Raw genomic sequence first — 12710 nt, 5'->3', positions numbered from 1 at the left:
CGCACGTGATGTAAACAATTTTGGAATCATAACGGCTGCACCGATTTTAATGGTTGGGGTAGCTATCAGTTTGTATTAAAACATTTATTTATATAAAAATTAAAATCATTTAAAAAATAAAGATGGCGGCCGAATAATAAAAAAAATATGAAATTTTCATTTTTTTTTATTCTCACGAAATTTACAAACAGTTTTTCTACCATATATGGTCACATTTTTATTTTTTAAATAAAATCTAATATTAACATCTGCAAAATAAAACAAAAAACATTAAAATCCGTTCAGTAGTTTTTGAACTATACGCATTGAAAATGAAGCGCGCGGGTTTGAAAGACGTCTTTGCACTTGATATGTGATGCATCGTATCGTTTGGTACCGCTACACACGCAAGACTGATTATTTATTTTGGTCACAACTTACTATATTACTATTCAGAATCAATGTTTTTAGTATTTATATACATTATTAGTTTTTTATTCCGAGTTTAGGTATATTTAGATAACCCCGTAAACTTGACCATCACATAATTTGTATTTTAATACGTAAAAGAACTTAAATGCACATAACATAACATTTGTATTAATAGCAATTGTCCTTTCCGAGACTCCAGAGATAATTTTCGACAACTTAGGGGGCTTCAGAAATATCTATGTATAAAATAACTTGTTTTCTGCGACAAGGAGCGTATGTTTTTGTAGTGCTGGCGATGTTGGTGGGATGCTGGTTATTAGTTTTGGTTGGAAACAGTTCCAAACGCACCAAGTTAACCGATAAATGTTGAGTCTGCGGATCAAGTTTTCAAGCATGGCCATTATTCCTCCACTGTTCAGCATGACAACCAACAATACTTTTTCCAGAAACTATAGCCTGTTGATGTTATAAGTGTGGTGATTTTTTTTTCTAAACAATTTACTTCCTCAGAGAACATTTGCTCTGCTAAATTTATTTAACAAGCAGAAACGTCTGCTAACGATTCTAAACATTTTTATATTAAAGGAAAAAATGGAAAACGCCACCCCAAGACGTGTGTACATAAGGAAAGGCATGGAAAGATTTGCGATGTCCGGCGTGGCTTCCGTAGCTCAATTGGTTAAGAGCCTTGCACGGATTGCAAATGATGCGGGTTCAAGTCCCGCCGGAAGCGTAAATTTTTCCATTTTTTCCTTTAATATAAAAATATTTGCTCTGCTATTTCAGGGTAAACCATAGGAACGTAACCGGAAGAAGCTGATAGCCTCATTGTACCTCGCCCAAAAGATATGGCGGAACAGGGACTCACGCGTATCATCACATCTTCCGATACAGATGTCTTGGTATTTAAATAAAAACCACTGGAGTCTTCGGGTGAAGGATAGACGTAAAGTCAGTGGCCAGATTCGGGTTTGGACCTAGCTTACAGCCTCGCAAGGCCTCATGTGAGACCTCGAGTGAGTTCAGGGTGGTAACGGATGCTAGAGTGTCCCATGCCCTTCGTTGAGTTTATCTCGCAGTTTGTAGCCGTGGAGGCTTTCAAGGCGTTACGTGCGAGATCGGACGTGATGTAAATGGAGGCAGGAATGACGGCAAAACGACACTTTACGAGTGCCTCAGCCGCCAAACCATACCGGTAAACAGGCCTGAGTCCATGCTTGCTCACTAAAATATGTGTTAAGAACGGTCCCAATTTGGCATTTAAGCATGTGATCTATGGAGCTAATTATATTGGGAAATTTCCAATTCTTATCTAGTATATTTTCTTAAGACTTCAAATGAGAATAACCTACCGGAGTATAAGGTACTACTGCTATTCGTGGTTTTTACGCTTTTACGTCTGATACGTTAAGTTAAGTTATACCAGCTTTGATAGAAACATCGCAGTAACTACAAAGTCTTCCTGGAGGAATAATCGCTATGCTTGAAAAGTTCACTCCAGTTCAACTTGGTGAGCAAGAAACTGTTTACTACCGAAAATAAATTAGTACCTAACCAACATCGGCAGCACTCCGTGTCGTATAACAACGCCCCATATTCTGGATATTACTTCTGTGCCTATGCCATCATCCTGGGGTTGGAAGACGTACAATGATAGTTGGGTACTGCAGTGGTCTGAAAACAGGGAGATATGGGATATGGGATACTTGGACAATTGCGGTTGTGAAAAAGGCTGCGAAACAATACGCTGTACGTGTTGTGGGTCTACCCTGCGCGGCGCAATGCAAATAATGCAATGTATTAATAATGTTATCATTATTTCCTTGTTTGATATTATTTTGTATCTCTTTTATCTTTCAGTATAACCTAGACGAGAAGCAAAAAATATGTTTTGTATTAATATATGTTTCCGTAGCCCCTACAGGAGTTGTCGAAAATTATCTCTGGAGTCATCGGAAAGGACAATTGCTATTAATACAAATGTTATGTTATGTGCATTTAAGTTCTTTTACGTATTAAAATAAAAATTATGTGATGGTCAAGTTTACGGGGGTTGTCTAAATATACCTAAACTCGGAATAAAAAACTAATAATGTATATAAATACTAAAAACATTGATTCTGAATAGTAATATAGTAAGTTGTGACCAAAATAAATAATCATTCTTGCGTGTATAGCGGTACCAAACGATACGATGCATCACATATCAAGTGCAAAGACGTCTTTCAAACCCGCGCGCTTCATTTTCAATGCGTATAGTTCAAAAACTACTGAACGGATTTTAATGTTTTTTTGTTTTATTTTGTAGACGTTAATATCAGATTTTATTTAAATAAATAAAAATGTGACCATATGGTAGAAAAACTATTTGTAAATTTCGTGAGAATAAAAAAAATTGAAAATTTCATATTTTTTTTATTATTCGGCCGCCATCTTTATTTTTTAAATGATTTTAATTTTTATATAAATAAATGTTTTAATACAAACTGATAGCTACCCCAACCATTAAAATCGGTGCAGCCGTTATGATTCCAAAATTGTTTACATCACGTGCGAAAACGTCTTTCAAATCCGCGCGCTCCATTTCAAATGAGTATAGTTCAAAAACTACTCAACGGATTTTCATGATTTTTATTTTATTATGTAGATAATATTATCAGGTTCAATTTAAATACATAAAAATGTGACCATATCATAGAAAATTTATTGGTAAATTGCACGAGAATGAAAAAAATAGTTTGAAATTTTCATATTTTTCTTATTATTCGGCCGCCATCTTAATTGTTTTATAACTTTATTTTTTTATATTAATGAACACTTCAATACAATGCGATAGACACCCCAACCATCAAAATCGGTGCAGCCGTTACGATTCTATAAATTTTTAAAAATATGCGGCCGCCATTTTGGAAAATGTCCGCCATCTTGAATTCTAGTGGATGAAAATCGTGTTTCCTCGGATGAAAACGTTTATATTGGTCCCTAGTATCACTGTGCAAAGTGGCTTGCTTTCTGCATAAAGTGCAGCTTTTGACCAGAATTTCGCCGTAAGCCCTATGACTATAATGCCAATCTACAAATAATCGGTGGCAACAAGGCATTTTTTGTGGCGCCATCTATGTGTGGTGGAGTGTAAGCGCGTTCGTAGGCGGTCGCATTTTAATGTATGGGATGGTATGATCTTGTTATATTTAATTTATGGTGAAACTTATAATGCGACTTCCAACTGACAGCGTTAACAGTTTAACGCTCAGTGCTGCCAACTCGAATTTTGAGATACCCCTTCCTATTTTCATTTACCACATTACGAAGTTTCACTTTTTCCGCGCGGAGGTACTCCAGGCACTATTTTTGAAGTGAAGATTCTAATGCGACTTCAAAGTGATAGAGTTAAACGTTTAACGCTCACTAACAGCGTTAAACGTTTAACGCTCGTTGCCAACTTCTTCTTCTTCTTCTTCCCTACCCTTATCCCAAGTTATGTGGGGTCGGTACACGTCTTCCTCTTCCATTCTCCTCTATCTTTCGTCATATCAACACTCACATATTTCTACCTCATACCCTCTTTCACACAATCCATCCAGCGTTGTTTGGGTTTACCCCTCCCTCTCCATTCATCAACCTTCATCTCCAACATTTTTTTTTTATTATAAATGGGCTTACTCTTGACCACAGACTAGCCAAAGGCAAAGACGTGGCCTACGATGGAGTGAGCTCGCCCAGAAGATGCCTGTTCACTCTTGATTTGAAGGTTGCCGGATTCTTCACTTCGCTTCACGTCGTCACGCTTGGCAACATCACGTCGCTCGTTGCCAACAATAATTTCAAAATACCCCTTCCTAGTTTAATTTACCACATTACTTAGTTTCACATCGTCTGCGCGAAGGGATTCCACGCAGTATTTTTCTTCATCGTCGAATCCTCATGACTGTTCGACGTGACTACTGTGAACAGATCGCAATATCTTGGTCTCAATCACAGACATTATTCTGTCCGCCCAACATGCGCCCATGCTTTTCGCTTCCTTGCCATGCGTCCCGTGATTTAGAGCTTCTCCAGACTTGGTCCGGTCCTGCGCAGATGGCCAAAGAGCACGCGTAGGTACTAGCCCTATAAAATGGACCACAAAAGTAAAGGACCAGATTCTGACGTGATTTGACATGTGTTGACAGCGATGGTATGTCCAATTGTCCACGACATGTGGTTATTGTTATTACTCATCAAATAAAGTCCAATATTATGGATTACAGCTCGCAAAATCATCAACGAATACTACCAAATACTACTTGCGGTGTTTCCGGACAGGTACAAAGTTCAACCCTTAAAAAAAGATCGTACTTTAATTTTAATAGACGGAGCTCTTTCAAAATCCTCTGTTGTAGGCACTGGTCCCACCGCGAGCTAGTAAACTATGAGCTATCGGCTATAAAAACGAATAAAAGATACCCGTGTAAATAAAAGAGACACGTAACGGCGATGTTTATAGTTACTCGTCCAGCGGTGAGCGGTGAGCTATCAATATCGCCGTGTCTCTTTTATTTGCACGGGAGTGCTTATCTTTTGTTCGTTTTTATAGCCGATAGCTCATAGCTTACTAGCTCGCGGTGGGACTAGTGCCGTAGGTCGATAATCGACCATCAGATAATCCATTATGGTCATTTGTCTCTCATAAAAAAGTATACTAGATACTCGTATTATATAGTACAAGATGCAAGTGTTTTGCCTTGATATTCGTGAATAAGGAGAAATTCAGTCAGGAAACGTATAACTCACATCACCTTCGAATTCCCTGCCGATCGGAAAGCCACTAGCCTTCGACATTCTACGCTCGCATATGATTTATATAATCGTATCCGCCTTCCTGTATTTACATTTTTAGAGCATATCGATTTGATTCAATATCATTTCGTCCTTGATATTTGTCAGTCGCATTTCGGTGAAGAAAACACATCTTGGGGAATCCGAATGTTACCAAACCAGTGAGTTACAACTTCGGCGTTGTCGTCAGGTGCGATTAAGGTCAATCACTGGCCAGTATATAATTAAATAAAAATCCGGACTATTCCCAATAAGGTCTAGTTTCTTTGAGTTGGAACGTCAGATGGAAGTCGCTTTCATAAAACTATTGCCTACGCCAAATCTTAGGATTCGTTCTCACTGCGGACCCCAGGCTCCCATGAGCTGTGGCTAATGCCCCCTAATGCAAAAATTATGAATAAGATATTAATTGAATGAACCTCAAAAGTGTTGATGAAAGAGGTGGCCGTATTGATTATCTTCTAACTCTCTATTTTTGAAGAAAATGTAATATATTTTCTTTCTATTTACAGATAGAAACAACAGCGGAAGGAGGGGAGACTAACACCACGAGAAAGCTCACAGGGATGCCCCAAATAGACTACATTTACGACCCCAACCTCCCCCGAGAATTGAATGGCTACAATCTCTCTGATTACCCCTTTTATGAAGCTGTGCCTCCACCAGAGATGATAGACTTCAAGTGTGATGGGTTGCATGATGGGTTCTACGCATCTGTTCCTCATAAATGTCAAGTAAGTTTATCTATAACCTCAATAAGAGTTGAATGGGTGGCTACCCCTTCTATGAGACCGTGTCTCCACCAGGAATGATAAACTTTAAATGTTATGGGCTACATTGGGTTTTACGCAACTGTTCCTCATAAATGTCAGGTAAGAATTTGATCTATTACGCCAACGAGAGCTACCTGAACCGGTTCTCATTTTTGAAACCTATACCGATTCTCTTTTAACGGTGAATCTAAAGATCTTACCGGCTCCTTACAAAGGTAGTCAAGTCTTATCCGTGATTTATGCCTAAATGGAACTTTTTACGCCATCCACCTATATGTTTTTAAAAATAGTTTCTGATCATCTAAGCAATGTTCTTTTCTTCTACGCATTCACTATAGTAGTCACTACGGCTTTGTATTTTAGTTACTTATAAACTAACTATTTTGGCTCAATGCTACAAAGTGAATATTGGCCTCCGAAATGAACAATTGCCAGCTGTCCCGATCCTGCACAGCCTCCTGCCAGACTGACTTGAAGCTGACGCAGATTCGCCGCCTTAATATCCTCCCAGCGATACCTGGGTCGACGGCCACCAGCCGATCGACCCAAGAACGCTTAGTTACTTATACCTACAATAGCTGAACGCTTAGTTACTTATAACAGACGACCGGTCTGGCGCAGTTGGTAGTGACCCTGCCTGCTGCGCCGTGGTCCCGGGTTCGAATCCCGGTAAGGGCATTTATTTGTGTGATGAGCACAGATATTTGTTTCTGAGTCGTGGATGTTTTCTATGTAGAAGTATTTATATATTATACTAGCTTCTGCCCGCGGTTTCTCTCGAAAGAGACAAAAAATAGCCTATGTCACTTTCCATCCCTTCAACTATATCCACTTAAAAAATCACGTCAATTCGTCCCTCCGTTTTGCCGTGAAAGACGGACAAACAAACAGACACACACACTTTCCCATTTATAATATTAGTATGGATATATCGTTGTCTGAGTACCCACAACCCAAGCCTTCTTGAGCTTACCGTGGGCCTCAGTCAATCTGTGTAAGAATGTCCTTATAATATTTATTTATTTATTAAATAATCCCGTCTCTCCTGGTTCCAGGTATACCACCACTGCCTCTTCGGCACACGGTACGACTTCCTATGCGCAAATTACACGGCGTTCGACCAGAAGACCTTCATCTGCCAGTTTGTTTCTGAAGTGGATTGTAAGAACTCTCCTAATTACTACAACAGGTAAGTTATCTTGCAAGCAACATTACACGTAAGCTCTTCTATTTGTATTTGTAGCTTTACACATAGGCTTAGTTTAGTTCTAAAAGTAGAATTACATAGTAGTAATAATTTAGAATAGTATTAGTTAGTATTTCTGTAACACTGTACCTACCTAACAGTGGCGGGGCGTGAAAATTTTCGTTGGTAAAGCCGGAGGGGTTATTGGAATCTGTTTTGTATGGACTTCTACAGATACTAGAGAATTTTAGGGAACCCGTTGGGAATCGAGTTGTATCGACGCACCGCCACTGCTACCTAAGGAAGAGCGGTGTCTCCCGACACAAGCATTTTTATGCTTAATGGGCGACTCCATCCCTAATATCATTATGTATCCCATATTTACTGAAATAAAGAATTTTTGTATTTTTTTTTTGTATTTTGTATTCTACATACTAGTCTATTGCGATATGGTCCTGTCTCTATAAGAACTAAAGTGCTTCAGATGACCTTCATATGACACTGCGTCTTTAAAGTGGACTGTAAGAACTCCCCCAACTATTACAACAAGTAAGTTATCTTTCAAGAAAAACGACCACCAGAAAAGTGCTCTTGTAGGAAGTTTACGGACAAGAAATCCAATGCGATATGCAGACTATATCCGACAGCACAGAAGCGAAGGTCTACAGTGCCGAAGACCGCAGCAACTGGAGTTAGTTCACCAAATAAATCGTGGAAGCCATGACCCTCAACAATACGACACAAAGAGGAGTACTTAACCTCTTTGGCATAATACCATTTCCTGGCACTGTGCTGTAGGTCTATGTAGAGTATACTATCTTTTTCCCGCGGTTTCGCTTGCGTTAGAAAGAGACAAAATGTAGCCTATGTCACTTTCCATCCCTTCAACTATCTCCACTTAAAAAATCATGTCAATCAGTCGCTCCGTTTTGCCGTGAAAGACGGACAAACAAACAGACACACACACTTTCCCATTTATAATATTAGTATGGATGTCTCTTGGTTTCATCTGCCAACTTTGTTTCTCGAGAAGCATTGGAAGTAACTACTCTCAGAATTATTGGGTAGACATTTGGGAACATACCTGAGTTCCCAGGTTTTCTCTCAGTAAGCAATGCTTCCTCTGCTCAAATTCGTTTGTTTTCGTTTCGCGTCGCAGAAATGTCATTCTGCTACGGCACCAGGTCAGTTCCCAGCTACATCACCAGTCTATTGCCACATGGTTATCTGTGATACATGTTCATGGTATCTAAAAGAAATAAGGTGATTCAGATTGCTTTCGTTTGACACTTTGTTTTCGAAGTGGACTGCACATTTCCCCTGATTACTACAGGTATGTTATCAGGCAAGAAAAATGATCTGGTAAGGCTCCTGGTAATGGGAAAACTCCGAGGCTAGCCTTAGACTAGAATCCCAAGGAAAGAGAGAATAGTTACCGTCCAAAGCAAATTTATCGACGGACTGTTAGTAGTTACGGCTAAGGCCGTTTTCATATTATCTGATCCGATATCGGATGTCAGAAGTATTTCAATGGAAAAAATGTGTCGCTTAACTTCAAACCTGGGTAAATCCATTCTGCTTTAAGGTTGAATATATAAAAAAATATAAAATGATCTGAAAGATAATAATCCTTATAGCAGAATGGATTTACCTAGTTTTGAAGTTAAGCGACACAAATTCAAGATGGCGCCTGTAATGTATGGGATAATGTGAGAACGCACTAAGGCTATTGGAAATATTTGGGACGAATTGATGCACGAAGTTGAAGATCGATCAAAATGTGGACGCCCTAATTGATCTGACGATCGATCGAGATGTGACGCAAAATACTGTAAACTAATAAATTCAGCAGTTCTCGAAAAGTTTGTACATAACCGTGTCAGCAAATTCTAATTGATCCTATTTTGTTACCATCATTTAGTGATATAAGTCGACTTTCGTAAGATATATACAGGATAATTGTTATAATTAAGAAAATATACATACTAGAGAACCTTAATGACCAAATAAAACTTAACAAAATCTCAATTCATGAAATAAATCAAAAAAAAGGAATAAAAAAAAACAAATGTAACTCTTTAATTAATTTTAATTATGTAATTCATTTCATTCGTCATTCGTTAATTTTTCATTTTTTTAATTAATTTTTGTACAAACTTTTCGAGAACTGCTGAAATATGAATTTTAACGGAAAGTTTGACTCAAATCACAGTATAATAAAGAGTACTATCGTACAGTATGGCCACTCCCGCTCCCCGCTACAAGTGCCGCACACCCCCTCTCGGTTACCTCACAGTTACCGCCTGTCAAAAACGCGAACAGTCGACCTGTCATATTTCACTCATACAAGCATGGTACGCGTTCACCTACACGAGTTTAGACTGTGTGCTAGGAACGCGCCTCTTTCATATATTTGATCGCCAGTGTGTGCTCAAATGCAGTTCACTAACTTCCCTAAATAATTGTTTCCAGGAACGAAGCTCTCTACAAAGCCGCAACGACGACGACGCTCCCTCCCCCCACCACTACAACTACCACTACCACCCCCCGCCCTCGGCCGCGCCCCCGCCGCCCCCACAGATATGACTACTATGATGATGATTACTACCTCCCGGCGAGGGACGACTACGATTATGAGGAGAGGTAAGACCATCATTCTCCTTGCGCTATCCCGGTCCGCTTTGACAACTAATCCCAAGATTTGGTGTGGGCACTAATTTTACGAAAGCGACTGACATCTCTTCCAACCTGAAGGCTAAGTACCTAGGCCTTATTGGGATTACTCCGGTTTCTTCACGATGTTTTTCTTCATCGAAAAGCGACTGGCAAATATCAAATGACATTTCGCACGTAAGTTGCGAAAAACTCATTGGTACGAACCGGGGTTCGAACCCGCCACCTGTGGATTGAAAGTCGCACGCTCTTACTGCCAGGTCAGGTCTCGCAGGAGTCGCAGGGCTCGTGATTATGAATAGGAAAAACATAAAACTTACCTACCTTAGAAAAAACATTTTTTGGTGATTCTTCTCGCGAAAATACCCAAGTACTTGGTGTCAGTATGTCTATTTGTCTATCTCTTGTGTATGTTGGAAAACAGTATCCAATTCGTATGATTACAGAGGCGGCAGAAGACCGAGACCCAGACCTCGGCCCCAAGGCAGGCCAGGAGGCAGGAAGCGTAGACCCATGGATGACTACGAGGATGACAGGTTAGCTAATTCAGACCTTATTGAAAGACAACTTGTCTAGGAAATGAAAAAGCCTTTAAGAAATACCAGAAAATATTTACTACACAGAATCTAGCTGATTCAATTTAAAATGACGTAAGACTTAACGAAGCAATAATACCCGTCCTTGAACACTGAGATATATAAGACTTTGAAAAACAAAGAAGTAAAAACAATAATATCATTTTTCCAGATATGAACGTCGTCCACGTCCGAGAGACGAGCAACCTGAAGACGACTACGATGACAGAAGGCCCTACGACAGGCCCAATAGGCCAGCCAAGAGACCTTACAACGACAGGCGACCATATGATGACGAAGAAGATAGACCCGGCTATAGAGCTGGATACAGAAGACCCAGACCTAGAGATGAAGAAGATGATAGGTACAGAGAAGATGACAGGCCAAGGAATAGGCCGAATGAAAAACGACCCCGTGATGACATGAGGAACCGTGACGATCCTGACCGAGATGATATTAAAAATGAAAGAACTAGAGATGATAAACCTAGGGAAGGATACAGATCCCGGGACGAAGCGAAACCACGTGACGAAATAAGGCCTAGAGATGAAATTAGACCTAGAGATGAAATAAAGCCCAGAGATGAAATTAGGCCTCGAGATGAGATTCGGCCACGTGATGAGATTAGACCCAGAGATGAAAAAAGACCACGCGATGATATAAGACCACGAGATGATATAAGACCAAGGGATGAAGCTAAACTCAAAGACGAAGGAAGAACTCGTGATGAAATAAGGCCGCGCGATGAACGAAGACCACCCAGAGATGAAGGAAAACCTTCAAGGCCTTATTCTACTGAAGGCCGAAGGTTCAAAGGAGAGAGGGGCAGAGATGAAAGGCCTTACAGTAAACCAGAAACAAGGCCAGAGAGAAATTACGATGAAGAGAGAGTTCGTGAAGAACGACGACAGCCACCAACTGCTCCTGAAGGGCAAGCGTTAGTGAAACCTAATGGCCACGGTATATTCAGTCAGCCGAGAATGCCGCCTAAGATCAAACGGCCGGTTCCAGCTAACGAGAAAAATAAGTACGAATATGTCACAATAACGACCACAAAAGCGCCGCCGAGAGCTGATGACGATGAATATTATGATGATTATGAAGAAGAAGATACCAGAAGACCATCGTCGTCTGGAAAGAACAGCCAAGTTCAGCAAAGGCCAAAACCTGAGCCTGTAGAAAAAGAAAAATTTAAGCCTTCAAGGCCACATTATTCTAGTCCAGCGCCTAAAGTTAAGAAAAACAAAAGGCCGATAGATTACGAAGATGAAGATTACTATTATGAGCCACCTGTAAAATCGCAGAAGTACACTTATAATCAAAGGAATAAAGAAACTCCTAAAGTTAAAGTGACTGAAGAATATTACGATGATTACGAAGACAGGCGAGGCAGAGATAGAGACCACGTAAAGTCAAAGGACGAGGACATTACTAGTAGGATCAAAGATCTGAAACCTAATGTGAAAGTACTTAAGCGTCCTTTTTTACCGTCTAGGGGTGGTAGTCCCTACTTGCCTAGGGGCTTGCAACCAGTTGCTGGTAAAGACTTAACTGCGCCCCCGAATACCACCCCCAAACCCACCACCACTTCTACTAGCACCACTACCACTACTACCACGACCACTACCACCCCTAAACCCACTACTACTAGTACTACCACTACTACAACTAGACCCACTACCACAACAACAACGACAACAACAACAACGACAACTCCTGCACCCACCACAACCACAACAGAAGAACCAACTACAACAATCACAACAGGAAAACCAACAACAACCGAATTAGCAGACGATGAATATGATGACGAAACCGAAGAGTACTATGATGAAGAAGATATAGATTACACCAAGAAAGAAACCACGACAGAAGAACAAACTACGCCCCAACCAACAACACGCAAACCTAAAACAACATACCGACCAATAACAACCCAAAAACCAGTAACTACTCACAGACCAACAACAACAACTGCTGAACTAACAACTAAAGATCAAGCCAAAAACTTAGCCGCAAAAGTACTACGGATATACAACGATCAATACCATGCGATCAAAGAAAAATTGGAAACTACTTTATCACCTGGAGATTATTTGAAACCTTATTTAGCGGCAGAACAAGCGGCTGCAGAAGAAGAAAGAAGACTAGAACTGGATGATTTCGATTACAAACCAACACAAGCCCCGTTCAGACCATCTCCTGAATTGCCAGAAGTTAATCCAGAAATCTCAAAGCCTTACACAGCGACTGGCAAGCCTTTAAGGATACCAG

At 40.1% G+C, this 12710-nt stretch overlaps 1 protein-coding gene across 1 annotated transcript in view; it reads left to right on the top strand.

Moving 5' to 3' along the window:
- LOC125238574 (cell surface glycoprotein 1-like) overlaps positions 1-12710 on the top strand; it is a 73776-nt gene that overhangs the window by 60143 nt on the left and 923 nt on the right. Inside the window, 5 exon segments of the mRNA XM_048145915.1 lie at positions 5742-5963; positions 7058-7191; positions 9661-9831; positions 10308-10397; positions 10609-12710. Of these exon segments, the coding sequence (XP_048001872.1) occupies positions 5742-5963; positions 7058-7191; positions 9661-9831; positions 10308-10397; positions 10609-12710 (2719 nt within the window).

This window comes from Leguminivora glycinivorella, chromosome 24, assembly GCF_023078275.1.
Source record: "Leguminivora glycinivorella isolate SPB_JAAS2020 chromosome 24, LegGlyc_1.1, whole genome shotgun sequence".
In the NCBI taxonomy this organism is placed as follows: Eukaryota; Metazoa; Arthropoda; class Insecta; order Lepidoptera; family Tortricidae; genus Leguminivora; species Leguminivora glycinivorella.
Note: the sequence above shows the minus strand (reverse complement) of the source record. Positions and strands in the feature narration are given on the sequence as shown.